The sequence below is a fragment of the Saccopteryx bilineata genome, chromosome 8, assembly GCF_036850765.1.
Source record: "Saccopteryx bilineata isolate mSacBil1 chromosome 8, mSacBil1_pri_phased_curated, whole genome shotgun sequence".
NCBI classification, from domain to species: domain Eukaryota; kingdom Metazoa; phylum Chordata; class Mammalia; order Chiroptera; family Emballonuridae; genus Saccopteryx; species Saccopteryx bilineata.
The window spans coordinates 67,736,279-67,763,907 of NC_089497.1; the positions used below are offsets into that span (position 1 = coordinate 67,736,279).

At 45.6% G+C, this 27,629-nt stretch overlaps 1 protein-coding gene across 9 annotated transcripts in view; it reads left to right on the forward strand.

The window, feature by feature from the left end:
* The window catches only part of DGKG (diacylglycerol kinase gamma), a 247,568-nt gene that overhangs the window by 148,666 nt on the left and 71,273 nt on the right, over positions 1-27,629 (forward strand). For all 9 annotated transcript variants that reach the window (XR_010726833.1, XR_010726834.1, XR_010726835.1 and 6 more), the window contains one exon: positions 14,213-14,303. Coding sequence is in view for 6 of the 9 variants with exons in the window: in XM_066241092.1 (XP_066097189.1) it covers positions 14,213-14,303 (91 nt within the window). In the remaining 3 variants the exon portion in view is untranslated. The remainder of the gene's footprint in view (positions 1-14,212; positions 14,304-27,629) is intronic.

Genomic DNA, 27,629 nt, shown 5'->3' on the forward strand with positions numbered 1-27,629 from the left:
CACATCCAGAAGAATCCTGGTTAGCATCTCTGTGACTCTGGTGTCTTGTGTAGGAAACTAAGGGACATGGGACAGAGGTGATGCTTTAGTACCTTCCTCAGCCATGAGTCATACTTTTAGAAGAAATGGGCACATAGGAGGGACACAGAGCTAGCTGATCTGTAGCTGATCTGAGAATGACTGTTCTTCTGGACCATGGCTGTCAACACTGGAATGACAGGCCCCTGGTGAGGAATCGGGAGCTTGTCACATAAACCAGGAAAAATATCTGTGGTCAGAGACTTGAAGACCAAACAGGAGAGCTTTAAAATTTAGCCTGACTTGTGGTGGCGCAGTGGATAAAGCGTCAACCTGGAAATGCTGAGGTCGCCGGTTCGAAACCCTGGGCTTGCCTGCTCAAGGCATATATGGGAGTTGATGCTTCCTGCTCCTCCCCCCTTCTCTCTCTCTCTTCTTTCTAAAATGAATAAAAAATTAAAAAAATAAAATAAAATAAAAAATAAAATAAGATTTAAAGGGGATAAAGTAGAATATCGAAATGAAACTCTAAAATCACAGCCCACGGATGGGCAGCAGGAGTGAGCTAGAAATAGGAGTCCCAGCAGAAGAGATACCAAGCAGTTCTCCTGAGGAACTGGAGGGAGGAGCAGCAGGTCACAGCCACAGCGGGGACACATTGGCCAACTGTAGAGAGGCAACAAAGGGAACGGGTCATGTTCATCAAGGGAAACAAATATGACCTCTGCTGAGACAGCAGAGAGAGAATTGGTTAGAGCACACATACAGAACGCCACACGGGAGGTGACGTGTGAACATGATCACAATCACTGAAACGGGTGTTAGGAGGGTGCACACAAGTATAAGAAGTCACAAATGTTAGCGCAGAAGTGGAGCCGAGAGCATATGTATGAGATTTTCAGGAGGGTGAAGCAGAAAGAATTTGGCTGACAGTATACCACATTCATCTCGGGCAGAGTGAGGCTCCGGCTGATGCTTTCTCATTTAAGATTTTTTTAAACTGGCAGAGGAAAGTGAAATAAGAATAGGAAGGGGGTGTTTATCTAGGCATCTGCCCGCCCATCTAATGAATTGCCGGCTTGCCTCGCTAACAATTTCATGACTGAAAAGGTAGAGGAAGCGAGGGGGGAACTATTTACTCTGTATTTACTTCTGACCAGGAGACATCCACCTGGTTGACGGTGCAGAAGGCACAGGAAACTCAGGAGGAAGTCACCAGATCATCGTGTTGTGTTGCCATAGCAGAAAGAGAGAATCTGACGCATCCTTACGTTAAGTCCCTTACTTCCCTTCCTCCCCAGCTCTTTCTCACTTTCTTCTGACACGTCCCGGCCCACCCTAACAGGAACTCTAGCCCAGACTCCAGGGTGGCCAGCAGGGACTTTAGGTGGAAGAGTTGCCCTGTTTTTCCCCAGTAAGTTCAAGAAAGCTAAGATTCTCTAATCCAAATTGAGCAGGAAGGACATGCCACTTGTATTTCAAGTGGGAACTCAAATCCATGAGGCCACAAAGCCAGTTTTACACAGAGCAGTGGAGTTCTATTGCATCATTATTTGAGTGTACACCATATGTCTCATGTATACATTCTCAATTAATATTCCTAACAACCCCTGCAAGGTAGATAAATACTATTCCAATTCAAAGATGAAGAAACTAAAGAGGAGACTAAATGACTTGCCCAAGGCCACCGAGCAAGTGAGTGAGTGGCCTGTGGCTTGAACCCCAAGCCTTTCTGGCTTCTAACTAATGCTTCTTCAGTTCCACCAAGCTTTCTCCAAAACTAATCTTTGGATATGTAATGGGTTAATTGGCTTTTGTAGGTTAGCCTAGGAACCTGCATCAATACAACATTGTTTCTATGGGGAAATGTGATCCGAGTGACAAACAAGTGGCTTAACCAAGGAACTTTTGTAACCTGACCTATCATAATTCAAGTACTGCCTCATGCTCAGAAAGGCTGGTTGTGGGAAAAAGAGAGGAGATACAGGCTCATTCAGCCTGTTTTTCCTCAGACATCACAACACCTTTCAGATCTAGCTTTGCATTCACCAAGGAACAACAGTCTCAAACACGTCTACAAAGTAACCACCACAGTACCTACCACAGAAGGTAGACATGAGGGCTGCATGGGGGGGGGGGGGCGCTTTGGTTTGTAGAGTAGTTAGCGCAGTTTCAGCACACAGATCATCGGGTAAGTGATTCTCAATAGCTGGGTTGTGTGCTGGGGCAGGAGGGAGTGGAGAGGGAGGCAAAGCTTGGTTCTCTTCCGGGGTCCACCTGCGACTTACAGTAAAGTGAGGGTGCAGGCCTGCTTCTGAGGCTCGCTCCTGCTTGCCCAGACAGTTCCTAGTTTCTAGCCTTATTTGGTTAGGGCCCAGAAAGTGGTCTTCCTCAGCGGGAGCTCAATTCCAGTGAAGGGGCCTGCCCTCTCTGGGCATTCCGGCTCGCATTCTAATCAGCTGTGCTCACCCACCTGAGCTGGAGCTGTCCCCACCACCCTGGGCTGATGGGTGTGTGAATATTGGTAACGCCGAGTTCAGAATCAAAAGCTCGAGGGCAGCTGAGCTGCCACTAGAGAACCGGAGAGATGCACCTGCCTCTGCCCCTTTCCCTCTGGGAGCAGCATCTGTTTTGCCCCAGTGTTCGACTTAGTGTTCTGAGAACTACGGGAGCAAGCCTGTTCAGACCCCTCCAGCCTCAGCCAGGTCGGCCTGAAGGAGATTTTCCTTCTACGAATAAAACTTCAAAGGAAGAAAGGATTGCTAAAAGCAGCCAAATACTGAGATTATTTTTCTTTTTTGGATGGGAGAAGAAAGCTATTTTTTCTTGTCAAGGACAGACACTAACTGGAAAAACACTCTAGAAATTAGGGCCACAGGAGAGGAAAACCTTAGCTGCCTCACCAGCTGTCTCTCCTGAGGGTCACCCCTAAAGTGGCAGGACCATGTGGTGGCATTCCCATTACTGTGGCAGTTCTCCAGCCGGGCTGTGGGGCCTCAGAGACCCGTGGCCCCAGAGAGGCAGTGCCTGTGAGCGTGCGTGACGCGGCTGCGAGGCTGAGAGCAGCTCCCTGCTTTGGCCCGCATGTGTGCCGACACGCGCACATGTGTGTCTCCAGGTGCTGCGCTGGGGAAGGATCTGATTTCAGACTTTGGCAGGCTTTGTGCTGGAGTCCTGCCCTTAGGAGGAGACATTGTCAGGTGCCAGACAGAATTTGAGAGAGCCTACCCAGGGAGAATATGTCTATAGTCCACAGAAACAAACACAAACTGTCTTGTGTGGAAGAGAAGGGTCACGGTTCGGAGAGAATAGATCCTCCGGAGCCTAGACTTACCCTTGAAGGGGTAGAGAGGCTGTTCTGGATGTGAGGCCAGAGGGTTTGGCCTTTTGTGACTTCAGGGCAAGAGTGGAGTCCAGAACTCAGACTCTGTGGCAAAGAGTCCCACGGGTTCCTGAGCAGCCGATCAGCCGACCTAGAGCTGGGATCTCGGGGCCATGCCACGGCTGGTGTAGTAGTTGCGAGCCAAGCCAACCAACAAGCAAGAATGAGAATTGTCCAGCTTTGCAGTCACTAGCTCTTGTAGCTTGGGCTGACTTTTCCACTTCCGTCTGAGGCCTCTGGTGCATAGCAACAAGAGCTGGAATCTGAATTCTAGGCAGTACATCATCAAGCCTTGCTCTCAGCATGCTACTCTGTATCTTAAGGGGAAGGCTATTAGGCTTGGAAGAGAACTACCCTTCAGAGCTGGTCCAGAGCCAGTACGGAGTAGCAGTTCCTCAGAGACCCTTATACTATCAAAGAGTGCACTATTTTTATTCATTCCTTCACACACCCCCACACACTATAGGAGCCATATTGAATAAGATTTCTGTCAGCCATAAAGCTGTTCTAGGTCATAATTAATTTTTCCATTTATATTATTCAACAACATCCATTTGCCATTCAATCAGTGCCTCTGGTTACTAAGAGGTAGTTGATTAATTATATTCCACATCAAAAAAAAATTAACTCACTTTTTTTTTTTTTTGTATTTTTCTGAAGTGAGAAGCAGGGAGGCAGAAAGACTCCCACATACGTCCAACTGGGATCCACCCGGCATGCCCACCAGGGGGCGATGCTCTGCCCATCTGGAGTGTTGTTCAGTTGCAACTGGAACCATTCTAGCACCTGAGACAGAGGCCATGGAGCCATACTCAGCACCTGAGCCAACTTTGCTCCAATGGAGCCTTGGCTGTGGAAAGGGAAGAGAGAGGTAGAGAGAAAGGAGAGGGGGAAGGGTAGAGAAGCAGATGAGCTCTTTTCCTGTGTGCACTGGCCAAGAATTGAAACCAGGACTTCCACACATCAGGTCAATGCTCTATAACTGAGCCAACCAGCCAGGGCCAGCCTATGTAGTCTTTATAATAAGTGAATGCACAAATACTGTCCCACATTAAGAGATGTTGACAGCAATTCAGACTCCTTTTATACTTTGGAGGATTCCTTGGCAACGTGATCTCCTGGCTGGGAATCCCTGGGTCCCCAAAGGTCCCTTAAGTACAAATGATCTGGCATCTCTGATTTTATGGGTAATTTTTCACGCATGAAAATGACTTACATGTCTTCATAAGTTATTAAGAGGATTCTATATTTATACTATAAAATAGATACTTGGCGGGTTTCTCTTTTCTGTTTGTCTGTTTGTTTGTTTTCTTTAGCCCTTTCTTGAGTTCTCCCCTCTTTTTTTTCTCTGTGTTTCTACCCACCCCCTTCTAATCTCTGGTTATCAGTCTTCCCTTCATTCAGCATCCCAGACTTTTCTGAGTGTCATGAACACCAGTCTTGTCCCCAGCACGAAAAGAAGTCAGGGAATACCTTGCCCTGTGAAGCTGAAATACACTGAGCCAAGACAAATCTGTTGGCCTGAACAGTTGACACAAAAGTCACGCTCCAAGAACCAAAAAAGCTATCTTTAAAACCTCCTTCCTGATTGCTGGGGGCTCACTTTCCCTGGCCAAAGGGCCACTGCCCCCTCTTGGAAAGATTCTTCCATCCATAGCACCATGCCTGAGGTCACCAAGTGCCCATTCCAATGAGCAGTGAGAACAGGGGACAGTGTACAGGGTGGATTAGATGTGGTGACAAGCTTTCTGATGGGCCAGGGCAGCTGGCTGTGTGGGTGACACAGATGGCCTCTGTAGCACCTGTGAAGTGAAGGCCATGGGCCCCTCCCAGACTTGACATCCTAGCCTTAGAACCAAGCCCACCTGCTTTCCCCTCCTCTTTTTTAAACCTTTGATCTGACCTTTGGTTAACACAATTACTAAACTTCCAAAAGAACTTGGGATTCAAAAGTGTAAAATGTTAACAGATAAAGTATTCTCAATATTATTACTAGCAGTCATCATTCGATTATAATTCAACTTGAGTTGCATTTGCCCTTTACGTTGCTGTCATAGTTGCTTGATTTTGCTAGATTACTATTTACCTTAATAACCTGACACTAAACCACTGTCTTCACTAGTAGTAGCAATAACACCACCAATAACCCAAAAAACCCTCTAGAGTAATAAGTGAGATCATTTGTTTTGTTTTTTTAATTAAGATGAACCTCATGAAAATTTGTAATTAATGTAGGCAAGGCATAGTTTTCCCCAGATGTGTCGTTTTGGGGCCTATACAGCATTCTTTTTTAAAGTTGAATTACTTGCCAACTCTAATAATAATAACCAGGAGATTTTTACATAAAACACATATTTCTTCTTTTTTTAGAAGTGGCAGATCTGGAAATAGCTGGGCATTTCCATGGAGGCAGTTGAGGCTCCCATGAGCCCTCCCTCCGTCCTGTATTGTGTTACCCAGATTATTCAGGGAGCTCGGAAAACTGTAGAATTCAGTTGTTCAGAGCCTTTCATTGTAGGATCAGGAAACTGAGGCCAGGAGGCCCCAACTAACTCTCGTGGTATCACATGCTAGTGTTTATGAGAACTGGGGCTGGATGGGGGACTCCCGCTGGCTGGCCCTTCACGGCCACCACCACATCAAGACAACACAGACCCATCCTGCGGGTAACATCTGTTTCCCCGGGCTCTGTGACACAGAGGCCTCACTGACTGAATCACAACCCTCTCAAGGAACCTGATTATCAAAGTCCAAACCACAAAGAGGAATGCCTTCACTTTAAGGGCCCCTATTTCTAGAAATAGCTATAATGTCCTCTTTGTAGCTTTCTAAGCCCAAAGAAATGTTTTCATGTTTTGATGACTTCAAAAGTCTGTTGCCCTTAAAACTTCCCAGATTATCAGAAAGGGGCCATCAGAAGCTCACTGCCTTTGCTGGTGAAATGCCCAGCAGCTAGCTCGGTTTCCCTCGTGGCCATCCTAGAAAACGGACTATTCATAGGCTGTCAGGAGGATGACTGAATCTAGCCCTAAATTGCTAACAAATATAAAAGAACATTTTAAATTAGTCTAATTTTTCCCTCATCTGCCAAATGAAAAGACTCAACTAACTGGTATGCAATCGATGTTATTTTCTTATAAAGCAAGGGAAATGAAGAAAACCCAGAAATAGTCCACCCCCAGTGTCACTGCTGCTGTTTCCCACTCTTCTGTGTGACTCAGAGTGGCTGGGAGCACAGAGGAGGGTCTTCTACCTCAAGGATGGGTTGACTGTGAGAGTTTAGAGCCTGACAGTGAACCTAGGAGTTGCGGGGACCTGGAAACCAGCCGGACAACTGGTTAAGGATTAGTCATCTCCAGCTGAAAGGTGATTATGAGAAGGAAAGAAATGGTGGACCAAAGAAAACTCAGGAAGAGAGATGCAGAAAAAGCATTCCAGAAGTCATTAAAACATTGTTAGTTTTATTTTCTTCAAAAAATATTGGCTGCCTGAGATAGACCCCCACACTACTCCTGCTTCCGCCCCTACAGCCACTGCGGAATGAGTCTCCAGTGACGGCATCTCCTAGCAACAAGAAAGAACAGTGAGTGAGCATTACCATGCTTGAAACACCTGCTTGGTGCTCTGCACTTGCCACAAGCTTCACGGCTTTGCTGGGCAGAGAATAATATTCCCATTTGGTAGAGGAAGAAATGAAGGTTCAAAGCACTTGAATAACCTGACTAGCCAGTAAGTGGCAGAGCTGGTCATGACCCCTCGCCTCTCAGATTCCCAGTGCCATGTTCCTGTCCAGCTGAAGAAGAAAGAAACAAAAACTAGTGCCTCATGCAGCAACAGCAGACCTCCAGCAAGGGCTAAGAGGAAAGTGGCTGGGAGACATCTTCCAGAGAGAAGAAGGGACGCTGGCATTCATGCCTTCTGGTTGGCAGGGAGAAGGGCAGGGGAGGGAGCAGGTGGAGGGCTGTGTTCCCCCACCTCAAATTATGGTTCATCGCATGCCTAGAGGCTTTTTCCAAAGGCTTTGGAAAGGCATCATTGCTGGAGCTGGTAAAGAAAAAAGATGAGGCAAAGGGGAATTCACTTCAATCTGTGGATTTCCTTATTTGCAGCAACAGTACCTACTAATAGGGTTCTTCTGAGACTGGAAAGAGATAATATATGCAAAATGTTTAGCAGAATGCAAAACCAAAAAGCCAAAGTCTCCATGACAAGAGACTTTCTGTACTTTTTGATCAACTAATAACCTGTCAGCACTCCCAGACTATACAGATCTGCTCTCAGAGCATAGACAGCACAGCATAGAAGAATCCAGAACTGCTCTGTGGTGCCTTGGAATGCAATGGCAGTAGACTGGGAGTTTGGTTTCCTTCCTAATCTCCTAGCAGCTGAGAAAGGGGGCAGCCAGTAACCCCCAGGGAACCCACCTCAGCTAAGCCTGCCAGTGGAGACCTTGGCAACAACACCCCAACATATACAAAGAGAAGCTCTGTCTTATCCCCTCTTATATCACTTGGTCTAAAGCCAACCACCAGTTCAGAGCCCACCATTGATGGCTAACCTCAGTCATGTAGGGTTCTGGGAGCCACCTCACCTGATCAGCCTTTATCCCAATTAGAGTGTCTTTTCTTCTCCATTTCTACCCCCATGACTCCTGCTTTTGTATGTTCAACAATTTTGATGGCTAGAACAGAGACAACCAAATAATCCCCCTTGATATCATTTCAAATAAGCCCTGGCCGGTTGGCTCAGCGGTAGAGCGTCGGCCTAGCGTGCGGAGGACCCGGGTTCAATTCCCGGCCAGGGCACACAGGAGAAGCGCCCATTTGCTTCTCCACCCCTCCGCCGCGCTTTCCTCTCTGTCTCTCTCGTCCCCTCCCGCAGCCAAGGCTCCATTGGAGCAAAGATGGCCCGGGCGCTGGGGATGGCTCTGTGGCCTCTGCCCTAGGCGCTAGAGTGGCTCTGGTCGCAACATGGCGACGCCCAGGATGGGCAGAGCATCGCCCCCTGGTGGGCGTGCCGGGTGGATCCCGGTCGGGCGCATGCGGGAGTCTGTCTGTCTGTCTCTCCCTGTTTCCAGCTTCAGAAAAATGAAAAAAAAAAAAAAAAAACAAATCAAATAAAGGCTAGTAGCTATTTTTCTTAGTAACCAGGTAAGTGACCATTATTAGGAAGGGAGTACTTTGATTATTGACAAGGCATCAGTAACATTCAGTCAATGAACTTTTAATATGTATAGGGGATGTGGACCTTCTATAGACCAAGATCTGTTCCATATGATTTTACATGTCTCATTCAACATTTTAACACTATGCTAAGTACCAGCTCATTTTATGGGTAAAGAAGCTCAGAAAAGTAAAAAGTTGCTCAAAGTCACATGGCTTATAAAAGGCAGAGTCCGAATTTGAACCCAGGGATCCCTGATTCCATTCTGTGTTCTGGGTCTTCATATTAGGCCACACTGCACTCTGTTTTAATGACTAGCTAAAATGGTCCATATTGACCCTGTATGGGGAGCTGCCTGAAAAGCAATTTAAGTGTGTCTCCCAGCTTTTTCTGTTCCACTTGGTTTGGGCTAGTTCAAGGACACACTGCCTCTGTCCCATTTCTGAGAAAAGGAAAGGTGCAGGGTGTCCTGGGAACTTATGGCTTTGCCAGGGTTCAGTTCTGGTCTCCAGGACCCTCTCAGACTGCATAAATTCAAGACCAGGAGACTCCTGTGACAAATGCCATACAAACTCCTCTGGAACTCCCTCGGCCACTGGGAGCTGGGAGGGCCTGACACTCTTCATCAATCAGCATTTCCTAGGATGTGATGCAACCACTAACACCCTAGTGCCCAAGTGCATGCACTTAACAGCCTGGTGAAGGAGAACTACAGCAATCTAGTAAGTGCAACAAGAGCACACACCACCACACCACACAATATGCAAAAGCAAGGTAAGTCAGGGTTGCAGGATAGCAAAGCACAGCTCTGGGATCAGACAGTCTGGGTTGGATGACCCCTCTGCACTTACTTACTTTGCTATCTTAGGTAAGTTACTTACCTTCCCAAGTCTTAGTTTCCTTATTTTCAGTGACTACCTACCTCATAGGGTTCTTCTGAGAACTGAAAGAGACAGCATATGCAACCTGTTTAGCAGAGTGCAAAACCAAAAGGCCATGGGACTAGAAAGCATTCACTTCTAACTAAAACTTGCTGGAGTTAAAACAGAAATAAGAACTCTTATATTTTGAACACCTCGTCTCTTGTGGGTCAGAGGTTAAATGTTAGCATCTTGGTGAAGCTATTAAAAGTATGTGAGGACTACAAGAACAGAGATGCTACCTCTCTTATTCATCACTTATCTCCAGGCCCTCCTCAGTGCCTGGCTCGTAGTAGGACTCAATATATGTCTATGGATGGATGGATGGATGGATGGATGGATGGATGGATGGATGGGCAGAAACAAAAGTGCTGCTGTCTTTCAATTACAAAGAGGGCTGCCACTGGAGAATTGATCATTTGTGCCTCCCTCTCAGTGAATGGCACTTGCCATCTATCATGCTATATAAGACAAAAACTTGGGTGTGCCACTTGGACTTCTCTTCCTCCCTCACTCCTTACAGGCAACCAGTCTAACGAATTCCACCTCCTAAATTTCAGCTTGCGAATGAATCCATTCTCTTCTCCTGAACTCTATGGTTACCACCCCTGTTTGTGATGGATATCTATACCACCACCAAACTATTCTCTAGGTCTCCAGTCGATACCCACCCCATCCTGATCCACTCTCCACACGTGCGACAGTGTTCTCTGAAAAGCACAAATCTGATCGGCTCACTACTGCCACCCCTTTCACCACTAACCCCACTTAAAGGTGATCCACAATACACTGTATATTTTAAAATAAGCCTAAACACCAAAGTATGGCATCCCTAACCTTTACAATCTTGCTCCTGTCTGCCTTTCCAGCCTTACCTGGCCATGCCCCTCTACTGCCACTTTGAGTTCCAGGTCCCCTCCACGAAGTTTGTGTTCTCTCTTGCCCTGTGCCATTGCTTGGGCTTCTTCCTCTGCCTGCAATGCTCTTCACCTGCTCTGTTTCCTTCCACATCTTTCAGAACTCAAGCCCAGCATTGCCTGCCTAGGATCCTTTCTCTAATTGCCCCTGGCCCCACTAAGAATAGGCTGTTACCTCCTAGCTACTCCCAGTGCTTAGCACTTAACCACAGCACCATGGTCTGTTTCCTTGTCTGTCCTTCTCAGGCATCTGGCTCATGGAGGGCTTTGTTTTGTTCTTCATTCTCCCCAATACACCCCCCTCTAGTCCTGGCACAATGAATGATTCTTGAATTGATAAACAGTTTATCTTATACCACACGTACACTTTCTCAGAGACACAGTCTCAATCAGTATCTTTGGACAATTGTGTGACTGGTCAAGATAAGTAACTAAGGATTAGAGTGTGGTCTGAGATTCTGGAAAAATCTATTAGATTAGACATGTGGAGAACATATGTTTTCAATCAAAAGACAAAACACATGACCTGACAAATATCCTCACGTGTTTACTGTCCCATAAAAACTTGAATGTATAATGTATGTCGCTACCCAACCTGATCTGTCATTTTTGCCTTACTATGTTAGCCAAATATGCCAACTCAAGACATTAAAATAATAACTAAAAAGTAGCTAACATTCTTGTTGAGCATTACATGAAGTACTTTGCAATCGCCTTATTTAATCTTCCCAACTATGCTTTGCAGCATATCTTTTTACTATCTCCATTTTACAGATGAGTAAACTGAGGCTTAACAACTTGCCAAAGGTGACACAGCCAGCGATGGGCATCTAAGTGGCAATGGACGAGTAGTCTGTTTGATCCTTTCAGTCAGTCTTTGATACTGACCTAACCATGACCTCTCAACCTTATTAGATCATCAGGAGAGCCACTTTTGGACAAAAATAGCTTGTGGCTTCCGGAAATTTTTATTAAAACTCTAAATCTCCTGGCCAAAGCTTTCAAAAGTCATGATTCAGACTTGCAGTGATATTTGAAAATGGAATCACAAAGCAGTTCTCCTGGCTACAGAGATGCTCTCGCTGTAGGAGAGGCATGCTCAACCTTGACATTTATCATAAACTGTGTTTTTCCTGTTTCTGGGTCTTTTGCCATCATTGTCTATGAAAGGCACTGACCCTCATTCTATCCTCCCTGAGAAATTCTGTCGTTCAGGTTTAATCAGTCTGTCCTTTTCCTTAGTAGTCATTTCATTGGGATCTAGAGCAATGTTTATCAAAGTCGTGACAACACACTGGCTATCTGTATAGTGCTCCCCTGGGCACGCATAAAAATGCATGTTTCTGGACCCCGTTCCACACTATCACATAGATTTTCTGCAGATTGGAGCCCAGGAAGCAGCATTTTATTCACATTCTTCAGGTAACTCTTATGAAAACTAATGTTTCAGAACCACAAAGGTCGCCTGACCAGGTGGTGGCACAGTGGAGCCACCTGGGACTGGAGCGTCAGACTGGGATGCGGAGGACCCAAGTTCAAGACCCCCGAGGTCACCAGCTTGAGTGCAGGCTCATCTGGTTTGAGCAAAGCTCACCAGCTCAGACCCAAGGTCGCTGGCTTGAGCAAGGGGTTACTCAGTCTGCTGAAGGCCCACAATCAAGGCACATACAAGAAAGCAATCAATGAACAACTAAGGTGTCACAATGAAAAACTGATGATTGATGCTTCTCATCTCTCTCGGTTCATGTCTATCTGTCTCTATCTATTCCTCTCTCTGACTCTCTCTCTGTCTCTGTAAAAAAAACAAAACAAAAAAACCCCCCACAAAGGTAGTCTCCAGATGCTCACAAGTCCAAGTGTGGTCCCTGGACCAGCATCAGCAGCTTGTTAGAAAACAAGGAATTTGTAGGCCCAAATCCTGAATTACTAAATCACAATTTGCATTTTAATGAAATTCCCAGTTGACTTGTATTCACATTACTGTGCATGCAGAAATCAGTGATCTAGAATAGTGTTTCCCAACATTTTTTCACATCACGACATGTACAGAAAACAAAAGCATTTGTTTGGCATATAGATAAGAATGCCTGCTGTGACGCCACCTGCCTGGCCACCAGCCTGGCTGCTCTGAAGGCTAAGGAGGTTGGGATCTCAGGCATACCTGTGACAGCACACTGGGTGAAAAGCATTGTTCTACTTAAAGTACATCCAGTTCTCCTAACTTTCTTCAAGAGGCATGACTCCCCAAATCTTGCATATTCTTATTTCCTTCATGATTTTATCATTCCTTTTCATGCAAGCTGAGAGTCAGAAAAGCTACTTCCCAATCAACTAGGTGTTAGAAGTCTTCAAGTGATAGAAGAATATAGTCTCATCTTCAAGTTTAGATGGACTTTTTGAGAAATGTAGAGAGAAAAGGTATGTTTGCTATTCTGCCAAGTCATCCTTTATGGCCTAAGGCAGGGGTTCCCAAACTTTTTACACAGGGGGCCAGTTCACTGTCCCTCAGACCATTAGAGGGCCAGACTATAAAAAAAACTATGAACAAATCCTTATGCACACTGCACATATCTTATTTTAAAGTAAAAAAGAAAACGGGAACAAATACAATATTTAAAATAAAGAACAAGTAAATTTAAATCAACAAACTGACCAGTATTTCAATGGGAACTATGCTCCTCTCACTGACCACCAATGAAAGAGGTGCCCCTTCCGGAAGTGCAGCAGGGGCCAGATAAATGGCCTCAGGGGGCCGCATGTGGCCCGCGGGACATAGTTTGGGGACCCCTGGCCTAAGGAGTACTAGGAAGAAAGAAGGGCCTTCTTCCCTCTGGAGAACGCGCTTCTCCTCTTGATTCACAAATCTGAGCATGGAGGATCAGCAACACACACAAGGTAGCTTCCTCTGTACTGAAGAATGTGCCAAGAAGAATGTGATTTTGTTTAATCCTTCCTTAGCAAAATCTGCCAGCTTATAAACTGGACAGGTGTCTCCTCTCTGAGCCAGCCCCTGCTAGTGAGACAACAGTTGGGGTGGAAGGAATGGAATACCTTCAGAAATACTTCCTGGTGAGACCATCTGATCAAAACAACCAAGAGTTAAGATATACCATCTGACTTTGTTTGTTGGTTTGTTGTTTCCCTACTAGGGCAAATGTTGAAAAACCTTGCTGAGCTTCTACTTTGAAGCAAATATTGGCCTAAGCAAATACAATTGAGAAAGAAGTGGGGAAAACAATTGCTACAAAACAACTCACTCTTTTTTTTTCTCTTTCCACCATGCCCACAGATTTGTGTCTAATTCTCTTTACTCTGCTTCCCCAGTAAACAAAGTAGCATATGTTTTAGCTGGCTTATTGTGAGGCTATCCTTCCACTGTCCCAAAACCGTACATCCCTCAAGTCTCAAAAGGCTGTCTGATCTTTCCTTTGTACCCCAACTATACCCAGGGGAGGACTCTGCATTAATAGTGGAAAAGACAGTGAGCAGAGCATGCTGTCACATGCCACCACCGGTTGATTTTCATAGAACGCTTCCCTTGATCCAGATCCAGAGGCAAACAGGCATTTTACCTCCTTTGACCGGGAAGTTCAGAGATCAAATGTCTAAGGAATAATTGAGTTTTTCTAAGTTTGTAGCATTAACAGTTGGTTTAAAAAAAAAATGCATCCTTGATCATGTGATTAACAAGTGCTATAAAAAGAAGGTAAGGGATGCTGGGGGCTTGGGCCTCCCAGCCCCAGTAATCTACCTATTGTTTAAGGCCATCTCAAATACAGAATATTGAGCCACGTCTCTGCTTTGTGATCCAGGATGAAGAACAAACTGTGGTACTTCGAATTTGGCACCTCGGAGACCTTTGCAGCCACCTGCAAGAAACTCCAGGACCACATAGAGTTGGAGGTAAGTCCCCAAGTGGGGAGAAAGCTTCCCAGACCTTAGTTCTGCTCCTGAACTATCACACATATCCTCAGGACGTGTCTCCTTGGGTCCTTAACTGTTGATCCAGAGTGTAGTCCATATGTTGTGCCTCCATGTTCTGCAGCCTCACTCAGAGGAAGCTCCAATAGCTGCACTGGCCTTTCCTGGCCTGTCCAGGGAGTGCTTGGGGCTCTGGGACCTAATGGCCCACAGGATCCAGGACTACAGTCCAGTCCTGCCTTCAGCCCTCTTCCCACTGTGGCCCCACAACTCCCCCTTTGCAAAGAGGTGAAGACTTAGCTGCTGCCAGCACGGGGAGAGGAACCACTGCTGGGGTAGAAGCAATGCCGAGTAAAAGTCTGGGACCTGGCAGCTGCAGGGCAGCGGAGGGGAGAGGGAATTAAGGCCAGAGGTGACCAGATATCCCCTAGCTCAGCCCCCTTAGCCTTCATGGCTGCTCCAAGGACCTGACTCATAGGCGTTCAGTGTTCGCTTTGTATGTGTGCAACCTGTGTAGTCGCTCAGAAGGGTCGTCTGTTTAATACTGCTCTGTCACCATCTTGAACTTCTTGATAATTTTAACAAAGAGCCTTGCGTTTTCATTTTGAACTAGGTCCTTCAAATTATGTAGCTGATTCTATTGGTGCACTCATGTTTTACCGACTCTTCAGGCACTTGGAGCCCTGCTGGCTTCAGACAGTTTGCTGTTGGCTCCCCTTCCTGGGTTGATAAGCTGCGCATTCCCACCCATTCACCTCACTTCCGTGGGATGGCCCTGGTGAAGTCCTCACTGCGCTGAGAAGGTCTCCTTGGTCTCTGGCCACCTAACAGCCCAAACTGCACACCCACTTGGTGTCTGTTCTGCAGCACCACCGACCCAGAGGTTCCCTCACCCAGAGTCCTCAGCTACCACCCCACCTTCCCATGGGAGGCCTGTCTTATTTTCACTGGTGAAGGACAAGTCAGAGAGTTCAGCCAGGATGGGCTCCTCCTGGCCCACCAGCTTGTCCTTGAGCCTGCATTAGCAGTCGAGTGGAGCCCGGGATCCCTGTTAGAAGGAGCATTTTGCCTGAAGCAGTGTGGGAAAGCCCCACCACTCCCAGCCGGAAGGGAGTCTGCACTCACAAACAAAACACAAAACCAGAGATTCAGTGCTCAAATTTGACTCATCTGTCTGCCTCTCCCAGTTGGTTGCTGGGTTACCAACCCCAGGGTAGGAGGAGCCGACCCTGCTAATCCCCTGAACTTTTAGCCAGCTCAGTTAGAGAGCAGAGAGGCCAGCAGCTCTGGAGCTCTGCTTGTTTCCCCAGGTGGCACCACCCACACCTGGAAAAGGGGGAAGAGCCAGCCATCCTCTGTTGATAGTAAATCCATTGCCTGGAAGCCGCAGTGAAGGAGAGTGCTGGCCTAGAGACTGGGCGTGGCTACTAGAGAGTGCATTTTTCCTGCTGGCATGACCATATAGTGGGGTCTCTTTAAATATACCCTGAGTGAGGGACAGCCCAGCCTAACCACTGCCAGCTGCAGGCACACAGCGACTGCTTGTTCTCCCTGCAGCTGGCCTTGAAACTGTGCCCAGAATAGAGCAGCTCGGTCCCCTGCCTCTGTGGCCTGCCCTCCCTATTCAACTCCTGCTCCTGCCTCCGTCTCCGCCTCCTCTGGGTCCAAGATGTAGCAGCTCTTCCTCAAGGCAGAGCAGGCTGGTGGCCTGGTTGCTAAAATGCTGGTGGCCTCTGGTGGGGCAGGTGGCTTTTAGGGGTGGCTTCCTGTTTTCCTCATCTCCTCACTATGAAGTCTTTTTAGTATTTATTCATGGGACTACAGGGTGGGGTGTCATGTGACTAGCAGTTCCTGACAGCTAGCAAGATGGTTGGGGCGGGCACCATTTCTGCACATAGAAAGCACTGAGTGGATGGTCCTGTGCCTGTGATCCAGAAGGGAAAAGAGAGACAGGAGGGTGAGGCATGTGAGCAGCAGGTGTGAGGAGGCTGCAGAGGTGAGAGCATCCAGGGCCTCAGGAAGAGCACACCTCTTTGTTAAGTGACTTTCTAAATGTGGCCATGGCACACAACAGCTCAGGCCTGTGAGGACCACTACACCCATCAGTTCAAGGCCAGCAATGCCAAGAATAACCCCAGACTGGTATTTATACTGCACGTCACCCTTTCAAAGCCCCACCACAGCCTATTTCACAGTCACACAACAGCCCTGTGGGCTACGTAGGCCAAGTATTACTATCCCCATTTCATGAAAAAACAAGTAGGAGGCCCAGAGGTTTCGAGGGGTAAACAGAAGGGAGAGAAAAGTAAAAAAGTCACACACTTTGTCTGCCTACCATAATGTGTCCTCATTTGACACAATAACCAAATGAGGCAAGTCCTATCACATTTTTTAAATGAAGAAGCTGAGGCTCAGATACATTAAGTAACTTAACTGAGATTTCATTGCTAAAAACTGGTAAGAGAGAAGATTCTAGGTACTCTGGAATGAGTTTAACTTAGAAGTCAATAAATAGAGTTGTACCTAGCCAGTGCTAGAAACTCTGAATTCTTCAGCACTGATGCACTGCTTGTCTCCTTTACTGAATGTGGGACTGTTTGGTTCCCTCACAACTGAGGCAGCCGGGTAGGTCTGCTGGGAAATGCTTTCAGAACAGAAGAAACAGTCCTTCTGCTCATTTGAGGAAAGAATAGGTTCAGGGTGGACAATAGCTGAGGTCAGGTCAGAGAGGAAAACTGCCTCAAAGTTTGCAAAAGATTTTCCTACGTAGCATCTCATTTTATTTTAGTTTAGTTTTAATGTTTCCATTGATTTGAGAGACAAAGAGAAGAGTGGGGGAGGGAGATTGAGAGAGAGAGGAGAGCATCAAATCTTTGTTCCATTTAGCTGTTCCATGTAGTTGTATACTCATTGACTGGTTCCCATATGTGCCCTGACCAGGTTTCAAACCCACAGCCTTGGTACTCCAGGATGATACTTTATCCACTGAGCCACCCAGCCAAAGCCTCATTTTATTTTGACCCACAGAACATGCAGGGTAAATATTACTGTCCTCGCTTCACGAGTGAGGAAACTGAAGCTGAGATGTTCAGCAATTTGAGAAAGGGTACAAAGGTGTAGGGTTTGGGGAAACAGATAGGATAGTCTATTCATATTCTTTATGTGGGGGGCAGGTACTGGTAAAAAAAATTGGATGGTAAAACTTGGAGCTAAAATGAGATTATACAGGGAAAGTCTCCATTAAAAGGCTCTTACTTGAAATTCAGCCTGTCTCTCTGAAGCTAGTGGCTTGTTGAGAAAGACTAGGAGGTGGTCTCCTCTGAAATTAAGGTTACAGCCCAGCTGACACATAAGAACACAGAAGAGGTAATGAAGTACTTACTTAATGAGTACTAAGAAAAATGGATCCAGGGGGCCGGGGCCAAGAGAGCCAGATCATTCTGGACAGTGGAGAAGGTGACTCCAGATCCACTGCTCACGTGCAGACCAAAAGCCAGGGCTGGCACAGTGAAAGGGGCCTGGTCTGGGCACCCAAGACCTGCGGTTAGCCCTCTTCTGCAATTAGGTGAAGCAACTTGCTAAACTGTGTCTGGGCCTCAGTATTCTTATCTATAAAATGGGGCAAAGGGGGTTAAGCCTACTTCCCAAGGCTATAATTCAGTGTAAAATTTTCAGGGGTTGTTTTTGTCTTTAAGTAACTGGCAATGGTGCTAAGTGCCTCACAGAATCTGCAAAGCAGCCCCTGGTGGCTGGTGTCAAAATCACCTTTACAGAAAAGGGGGCAGAAACCGAGAGAAGGCGAGAAGCTCACCTGAAGGCCACAGCATATAAGCGGTCAGGTCAGGCTTCAAACACAGCTTTGCCCAAAACCAGGGCGCGGCAGGGCAGTCCTGGCACTCCGGTCTAGAGCAGAGCTTCTCAGCCTGGATTGGAGAATATAGGACCTGCTTTTATTTTCATAGTGTTATTTATGTTAACATTTCAGATAACATTAAAAGCAGGCGTAAGGTTTTTACAATTATCAAAAAGAGAACATTAAAAAATATTGCAAATGCTCACTCTAAATGCTTCCTTCGCGGTAGCCGAGAAAGACCTGTGGAAACTAGCACAGCTCCCGGGAACTGGGCGCTCGGTAAATCATGGCTGACTATAATTAAGAAGCCAGTGTGTCGGCCACGTGACTCTCATCATCCCCAGACTAAGGCAGTCTCTCAGGCTCTCTCAGAGTCTCTGACTTCTCTTCCCTTCCAAAGCCGCGCTTGATGTTCGTTTTAATCTGATTTCACCTGAAATAAACGGGGGGGGGGGGGGGGAATGGGGCGAGGGAGGGACGCAGTGAGTCACCTCCGCACCCCAGGCCCAGAATAGCCTTGCTGAAGTTTTTAGATGTGATCATATTTAGGTGGAGCAAACTAGGCATGCTTCAACTCGAGCACTTATTTTACATGCTGTGGAAATTTTTTTATTTTACTGGCTAAAAATAAAAACTTCCAAAATTCCTTGATATTTCATCTGCTTTAAAACAATGTTCACAAGGGAAGGTGAGCCAGCTCCAGTAACGTGAACTTCGGCCCCGGGGAAAACTGAGTCCTAATTTGGAAGCTGCTCAAAAATAATCTGTTACCCAGTATATTTTGGAAATCACTACACATTAGTTCACCCCCTTCAACTGAGGACTTTAAAAATAAAACATACTGCACAGCCTTGAGAACAGTAGTATGTCAAATATTCCCATTTCCCCTCACTTAGAATTGATATTTGTCAATATTTGATTTTACTCCTTCAAGTATTTTTTAACCAAGAAGAAAAATATTACAGATAGACCCGAGTTCGGCCGCAGTACGTGGACACTCTGCCACTAGCCTTTTAGGCTCACCATTACGTTCTTGAGATCTCTCCACGTGATGCTGCTAGAGCTAGTTCGCTCCTTTGGGCTGCTCTGCGGCACTTGGCGAACACCCCTCCGTCACGGTGAGGAGGTGGAGAAGTGGGGACTGGACGTGGCCGGAGGGACGGACATGGCAAACCACTTTGTTTGGCATTATATCCTGAACTGAAAATGATTTTGTGAACCAGATGGTCGAGCAGGTTCCTCGCAGCCTAGACCTAGAGAATGTGCTGTACGTGAGCTCACAAGAGGATAAGCACAGAGGGACAGTGCTGCATTTTCTTATTACAACAAAATGGAACCAACCCAAATAAGTGTGTTATTCTAACACTTTAAAAAGACAGTGTGAGTAAAAGTCCTAAATGCCACTGAATTATAACTTTAAAGTGGTTGATGTTGTGTTATGTGAAGTTCATCTCAATTTCTTTTAAAGTTTTAAAATTTTTACAAAAGGGAGTTTTCTGGGCACATGCTAGGGATATTTAATCCATAGCATGAAATGGGCCCTACCTATGAGAATCATAAAGTTGAAAACTAACATTTAGCACAGCCACGTGCATGTAAAGAAGCTTAATAAATAATGAATCTGATTACTTTCAGGTTGGGAGATACCTTTAGCTACTCCAATTCAACCAAGTGCCATTGTTTCTAAAAAGAGAGAAAGCACTTGACCAGTGGTGGTTCAGTGGATAGAGTGTCTACCTGAGACACTGAAGTCCCAAGTTCAAAACCTCAAGTTCTCCAGCTTGATCACAGGCGGCTTATTCAGCTCAAGCATGGGTCACTGGCTTGAGCGTGGGATCATGCACATGATCCCATGGTCACTGGCTTAAGCCCAAAGGCAGCTGGCATGAAGCTCAAGGTCGCTGGTTTGAGCAAGGGGTCACTGGCTTGGCTTAAGCCCCCTGGTCAAGACATGTATGAGAAGCAATCAATGAGCAACTAAAGTGATGCAATTATGAGTTGATGCTTCTCATCTCTCTCCCTTCCTGTCTGTCTCTCTCTCTCTCTCACTAGAGAGAGAGAAAGAGAGAGAAACCAAAGACTTTACAGGTTGAGAAGCTTGACAAAGTTCACCCAGTTAGTAAGTGGCAGGAGAGAATCCATGGCTCTCCAGCTTCAACTAGAGGCATTCTCTTATTCTGCCTGGGTATCCACCTGCAATATTGCACACTTTTAAGTTAGAGAAGAGATCTTCAAGCACCTTGGCCTCTTCTGGAATCATGGAAACCTTCTCAGCTTAGGCAGGCAGGGTCTTTCAGAGTTTGAAGTAATGAAGATGGGAACCGGCCAGAAGCTCAGCCCATCAACCCAGCCACAGGGATCCCAGAGAAGATGGAATAAAAGCATGCTAATGGGGAAGGGAATGTTCAGAAGAGCATTAGAAGGGATTTTGAGTTCCTGGAAAATAAAACGTTGCAACCTCATTATGCGTCAAACCCCTAGAGTTAAAAAGAAGACTGGAATGGACCTTGGAGAGATATCCTGCTTCTGGTCTACATCCTTCCTCAGCCAAGTCCCGTGGCTTCATCATTCCAGCATCAGCTTCATTGTGAGACCCCCCGGGCAGCTCTTGCCACCAGAGTTCTTCTTCCCACTCATCCTACTGTGTGCTCTCTGCTCCAGATGCCCCTCCTTCCGTTTCTTCCTGCTTATAGTCTTCTCCGGATTATAAAAGTAATCCAAATTCATGGTAGAACATTTTAAACTACAGTGGGAGAGGGGAGATAAGTCAAAATCTCACTATCAGAGATCAGCACTGTTATAATGTTGGCCCTGTTTCAATCCTGTAATAATATTAGCCCTTGTCTCTCTAAAATCAAGCCTCTGGAAGACCCTATGATTCTTTGATTGTTTAAATCCTTACCCATTTTTAAACACAGTTTTATCCTTCTTATCTCTCTACCTCTTTTAGCCATGCACTGACTACAAGTTTCCTTCATTGATCCTTAAAGTCTTTTCAGCCTACTAAGAAGAAATTGTTTCTGTCAATCTTGTCATAAAATTCCATTGTTTGCTTGCAGTTTCTGACACATAACTTTTTCTCTCTCTTAAATGACCTTTCCTTTTTGTTTCCTTCAAATGTGTACCCCATATTTTACCTCAGGCCTCCATCCATCCACACGCTTTTGTTTCCTTGTTCTTTTTCATGTTCTTTGTTCTTCATGAATTGCTTTGATTTCCTTTCTCTTCAGGCTCCTGGCTCTCCATACTTTGTGTCTTCAAAGGACTTTGGAATAATTTTTAAGGATGAATTCTCATGCCTGCATTTCACAAAGCAGTGGGGAGAGATGCAGCCCAGTGTTCAGAAGAGACCCAAGGAGGTCTCAGAAGATGGAGGTTGGGGTCACATGACTCAGCATGTTAGATTAGAAAGCACCCCCACAAAAGGCTCCTGGAAGATCTCCAAGCTAACCTTTGCTCCAGCAAGCTTAAGTTTTGAGCTGCCAATGTTCCTTAGTGAAAGAATAACTTTCCTCAAGCAAATACACCTTTTAAGTAATAATGGACTGTGAAGCCCTGTCAGTGGCAAATATATTCTTTCTCTTAGACTTTTTACAATATTGAAAATAATTCATGATCTTCATTTCACACTCAGGAGATTCTCAGATCTCAGGGAAGAGAATCATTTTCTCTTTCTACAACTGAGTTATAAAACAGACAAAGAATATTATATACAATATGTCTTATTGACTATAATAGGTAAGTCTTCGTTTATGTACCTTGGTCACTGAGGTCATAAACTTGCTGATCCTAGTCATCTATAGGAGAGAAATTAAGAGGATAGAAGAAATGGCTATTTTAGGAAGGGCACACAATCCAACAAGGTGTCAGGTAAATATCACTGTATATACATACATGTTATATCTCAAGTCCTATGGATCAACAAATTAATAACAGCAGCAGCCATTTATGGAACACTAAACCTTGTGACCAGTTTTGTCCTCACATTTGCATACATCACTATACATATTTAATTTTCATAACAACTCTACATGGTGTCTATTGTTCCCATTATTTACACAAGGAAACTGAGTTTCTGAAAGATAAATAAGTACTCCAAGTTCCAAGGAGTTTCAAACCCACGTGCCCCCATAATGCAACAGCACTCCCTGTAGGAGATGGCCTCTGCACTACTCTTCTTTCCACCTAATTAACGCATGTGCCTGTTGAGCTGGTAGTGGGGTTCCTATTGGGACTCGGTGTATCTATTAGGCAGTCAGCTGTCTGAAGCAAGGATTCTATTTTATTCATTTTGTATCCCCAGGCCTAACACGGTACCAAATGAAGTAATTGCTCTATATTGATTGTAAAATTGAATCAAAGTGTGAAAAATTTCATAATTAGTGTGAACAGTAATAGAGTTTACCACTTGATCAGCCTTGCCTGAGACCTTTTTATTGGAAGCCACCAAAATAAAAGGGACCTACTTTGCTCCATTTGTAACACAAAGAGAGAGATGGCTGAGCCTGCAACCTGGCACTCAGACCTCCTCCTAACAGTGTGGCGAGTGGGAAGACCTCCCACACCCACCTCTGAGCTGTTGCTGGGACCTTTGAAAGTAGCCGAGAGTACGGGACAACTGTGAACTCAGGACAGGAAATGCCAGAGTTCTCCCACCTCTTTCCCACCAAAGAGAGTTAAGACAGTGAGTGGGAAGAACCCAGTAACCCTGGCACTAACGGTGCCAGGCTGCTAAGGGGTCAGAGGAAGTGACCCTGAAAGGCAAAAGAAGGAGGTCTCGTTCTGAGCCCTCTCTCATGGAGCAGAAGCCTACCTGCCTCTGAGATCGACCAGTCCCTATGGCCATGAGCCCTGCTCTGTCCCCTCAGAAAGCCCCATCCACTCCAAGTTAGCCTGAGCTCCCCAGACAGGCTGAAACGCCTGTTAATCAGCATCCAGAGCAAGAATGCCTCAACATGCCAGGTTTCTTTAACTTGGGGAGGGTGGAGCAGCGGATAGGAAATGGCTTTGCCCTCTGTCCAACTCTGAGGCAACCCACCACCATGAGCTCTCAGAAACAGCAGTTTTGTTTTGGAAACTGGCACCCAGTGCAAGCTTGCTCCTGGAAATGAATTTGGTTTCCCCAAGCTGCAATGCTCTACTTCCAGCCTCCCTGCCAACACCCCCTTCCAGCTGCCCCTCTCAAAGGCACCATTGTGCCCGCCTGGCACAGCAACAGAGGAGGGCTGAAGAGGAAGAAAACATTCTCTGCCCATGGGATGTTCTTAAGCAGGTTGTGTGTACATGGCTTCAATGCTGCATTCCTTGAACCCACACAACACCGCCAAAACTCCATCCTTCCTGTCACAGATGGCGGCCGCTTCCCAGTCTCACTGGCCCACCGCAGGTCGCTGTCAGAGAACACAGAGCATGCCGCTGTGTGGGCAATGTGGGGGGTGGGGGGGGTCAAATGACACTTTTTTTTAGAGCAGCACTCTAGCCTGACAAAGAAGGGCTGGACAGAGACTCCAAATCTCTGATCTGGAAGGGGATTTAGTACCACTTATCACTCAATAAATTCATTCTGGCACCTTCTGCTAAGTGCACATCCAGCCTCCTCCTGAGTACTCCAAGGATAAAAGCTCACTACTTTTTTAGAGTCCTGTTCCGTTGCTGGACAGCGCTGACTTTTAGAAAGTCCTTCCCAGTGTTGAACAATGTTGTTTGTGCTCCGTTCACCTCCATATCCTTCCCTTGTCAGCACTTAGCACAATATTTAAAACCAAATGGGTACACAATAAGTGTGTGTGGGATACATCACTGAACTCCCCATTCATTGGGCCTATTTCTACCCTCTGGTGGCACACAGAACATGCCTTCCTGTTCCTCTACATGACTGCCCATCAGAGGGCTGAAGATCTCTCCTCCAGGTTGTTTCTTAGTGATCTTCACTGCACTCAACATCCCCACTTCCTTGTAGGACTCAGTATACAGACCCCTGACTATCCTGACCACACTTCTCTTGATAGATTCCATATTTTTCCAGTGCCCTCTTCCAAATGAAGAAGCAAGTCCCTTGTATCAAGAGTACTCCAGGCCCTGGCCAGTGGCTCAGTGGATAGAGGGTCAGCCCAGCATATGGACATCCCAATTATTGATTCTCAGTCAGGGCACACAGAAAAAACAACCATCTGCTTCTTCCTTCCTCTCTCTCCCCCTTCTCTCCCTTTTTCCCTCCCATAGCCAGTGGCTCGATTGGTTTGAGCTTCAGCCTGGGCACTGAGGATAACTCATTGGAGCGCATCTGCCTCTGACACTATAAATAGCTCAGGAGTCGTGCATTGGCCCCTGATGGGGTTGCCAATGGATCCCAGTCAGGGTGAATGTGGGAACCTGCCTCACTATCTCCCCTTCTCTCACCTAAAAAAAAAAAAAAAAAAAGTACTGCAAAAGTGACCTCAGAGGTAATCAGGCACATGAGAATCAGGCACTGTCTTCTTACATCTCATGCAAACTGTCTTCTTGCCATTTGCATCTCAGGCAGGAAGCCTGCAGGTTCATGAAGCCTACCAGGAAGCTAGATAAACTTAGAAAAGAAGGACATCCCTTAGTGTTACTGAATTAATGTTTCTTCATCTGTAAAAACAAGGCTATAATACCAATACTATAGGGTTGTAAGATTAGAAATAAAATATATGAAGTGCCAGGTTTATAATAGTTACTTAATAAATGATATATGTTAATGTTATCATATAACATATGTGTATATTCGTATTAGTATCAAACTGCCCACAACAGACATTAACTCCTAAAATGATATAAAACAACCCCTCTAAATGCAAGAAACCACTGTCCTGTAAGACTCAACTACATGCCAGGCCAATTATTTTTTTAACTATACTGGACTGTCTTTCCAATAACACTATCACTATTCATCAACAGCACTCAAGTTATTGCCTTTTTTACCCTCGGGAGACACATTATATTATTGGTGCTAAAAACATTCTCTGTTGTTCTTCTGTAGGGAAAATAGACGTTGTTTGTCCTGGCTGCTTTTCTTGCACTCCAAACAAATTTCACTATTCTGGCCACAGGCCCTGCAGATATGCAGATAGCTGCTACCCTCCCAGTGGTGTGCTGGAGCCAGCTTGCTGGATGGTAAATCTCTTCCCAACACTGTTTTCAGTGATGTCACATTGGTAGCTTAAAACTGGCCATAGAGAGAGTATGTACACCAGGGAACACCACAATTAGAACTGCTTCTTCTCCTTCTCCATCTTTGCTGGAGATCTTGCTGCAAACCATTTAGCAGCACAACATTGCCTCTGGCACTGACCTGCTGTGAGCACCTTGAGGACAGGAATTGTGTCCCATTTCTGTTCCATCCTGCGGGTCTAGCACAAAGTAAGTAGCTCCTTATCGTCTTTGATGGATAAATGGATGCTTTTGTCTTCTGTCTCTCTTTTTTTGTTTGTTTTTTAAACTTTATTTATTTATTTTAGAGAGAGAGAAGGGGTGAGAGAAAGAGAGAGAGAGAGAGAGAAACATGGATTTGTTATTCCACTCATTTACACATTCATTGGTTGATTCTTGTATGTGCCCTAACTGGGGAGTGAACCCGCCCACTTGTTATATCGGAGCAATGCTCTAACCAGATGAGCTACCCAATCAGGGCCTTGTCTTCTGTCTCTTAACGCCTCTCATATAAACTATGTCCCATGTGCCCTATTCTTATTACTATCTGTTCAGATGTAGATTTCCCTTAGCTGCGATCAGAGGACCACTTCCTGCAGACTTGGGTTAACCTTTGATATTTCTCTCTAACTTGGACATTCAGTCTACTTTTTTCTGTTTTCTATTTATCCTGGGAAGTTGTAGGAGTCATCTGGAAGGAAAAGACTTTGTCAGATTCTTTAAGGTACACGTTGGTTTCCATTTTAGGATTTCTCCACATGTTCTTTCTTTCAATTAACAAATAGTTATATTAGGCATCTAATATGGGTAAGACATGTCAGAAACTAGGGAAAACACAGAGCAGTGTAACTAACATATAGGTCCCGCCCTCTGAGAGCTTAAAGTCTCCTGGGGACAGGTGAATATACATAATACACAATACATGTCAGAATATACATCCCCTGGGAGAACAAAACAAAGCAATACAAATGCAGAGAAAAAGAATATAAATTTACAGCTAGAAGATAGGGGAAAGCCTCATAGAGCAGAGAGCTTCTGAGCTGGAAGGGTGGGATTTTAACAGCATAAAAGAGCTGATGAGCAGTTTAGGCAGTGAGTACAGCAAACAAAAGCAGGAAGGCCCAACTCTGTGTTCTACCCGCAGGTCAGTTTCAGCTGACATGCCTGGCCTTTGCTAGAGCCCAGCTAACCCTCTTCAGATATTTTCCTCTTTCCAAACCAAAGGTTACCTTGGACCAGTGCCCAGGCTCCCCCACAGTCTAACTTACATTCCAATCTGGCAGATCAGTTCAGAGAAAGAGCATCTGCCCCACCTACCAAAGCACCAATTTTCCCGTTGTAAATGAGTACAACCATTCCATCCTTACCCGGGCCCTACAGAACTCAGGGCTGTACAGAGTGGTATACTGGTACTATCCCTTCACTTAATGGCTATCAGCATCCTGATCTCAAAAAAGACAAGGGGGTGGTGGTGATGGGTGAGCTTGGTTAGGTCTTTATGTCAACCACCTCTCTGGCCTTGAGTGCGTACCTGTGGCTCTGACCTAAAGGCCAAGCAGCAAGGGAGTTCACTCTATCCTTCAGCTCATCCCCCTCTCAGCCCATCAGAACCCTATTTTCTCATTGGTCCAGATGTCATCACCTCTTCCTCAGTCTTCTCCCTTTTCCCCCACTGTAACTGGAATATTATTTTCTCTAAGTGTTGCCTAGCACTTCCCTAATTTCCTCTTCTAAACATGCCCCCCATCTCTCACTCAGTTGAGAAGGAAAGGACTCTAATAACACCCCAGACTAATGTCCTGCCACTGTGTTCACCATCTTCTCTTCCACTCCATCCACTTCTTATCCTAGTCATTCCCAACTTCCTCCTCCCTCTATGCATTCATCCAACAAATATTCGTTGAATATTTTCTGTGCCTCAAACATCCATTAAAAACTTTTTCCTCTATCATATTACCATTTTAAATCCAATCTTCTCTCATTTGTCACCCAACCATATGGTGATTCTGACTCTCTTTCTCTCACTACCACCCCTAGTCATTTCAGAGTCCCTGGCTAGCCCTAGCTCTTGCAAGAGAGCTGTGTAATCTAGAAAGGTCCCATACCAACTTTAAGTCTCATTGTTCTCATTTTGGTAAAGATTACCAAATTTCATGTTCCATCTAGTTTCTGTGCTTTGGCCCTCATCCAATTACCAAAAAAAATCCCTCTTTAAAAAAATCACTGATGATTTCTTGGTTGCCAATATAAATGACCAAGGGTCTAATTCCAGATATGCTGAC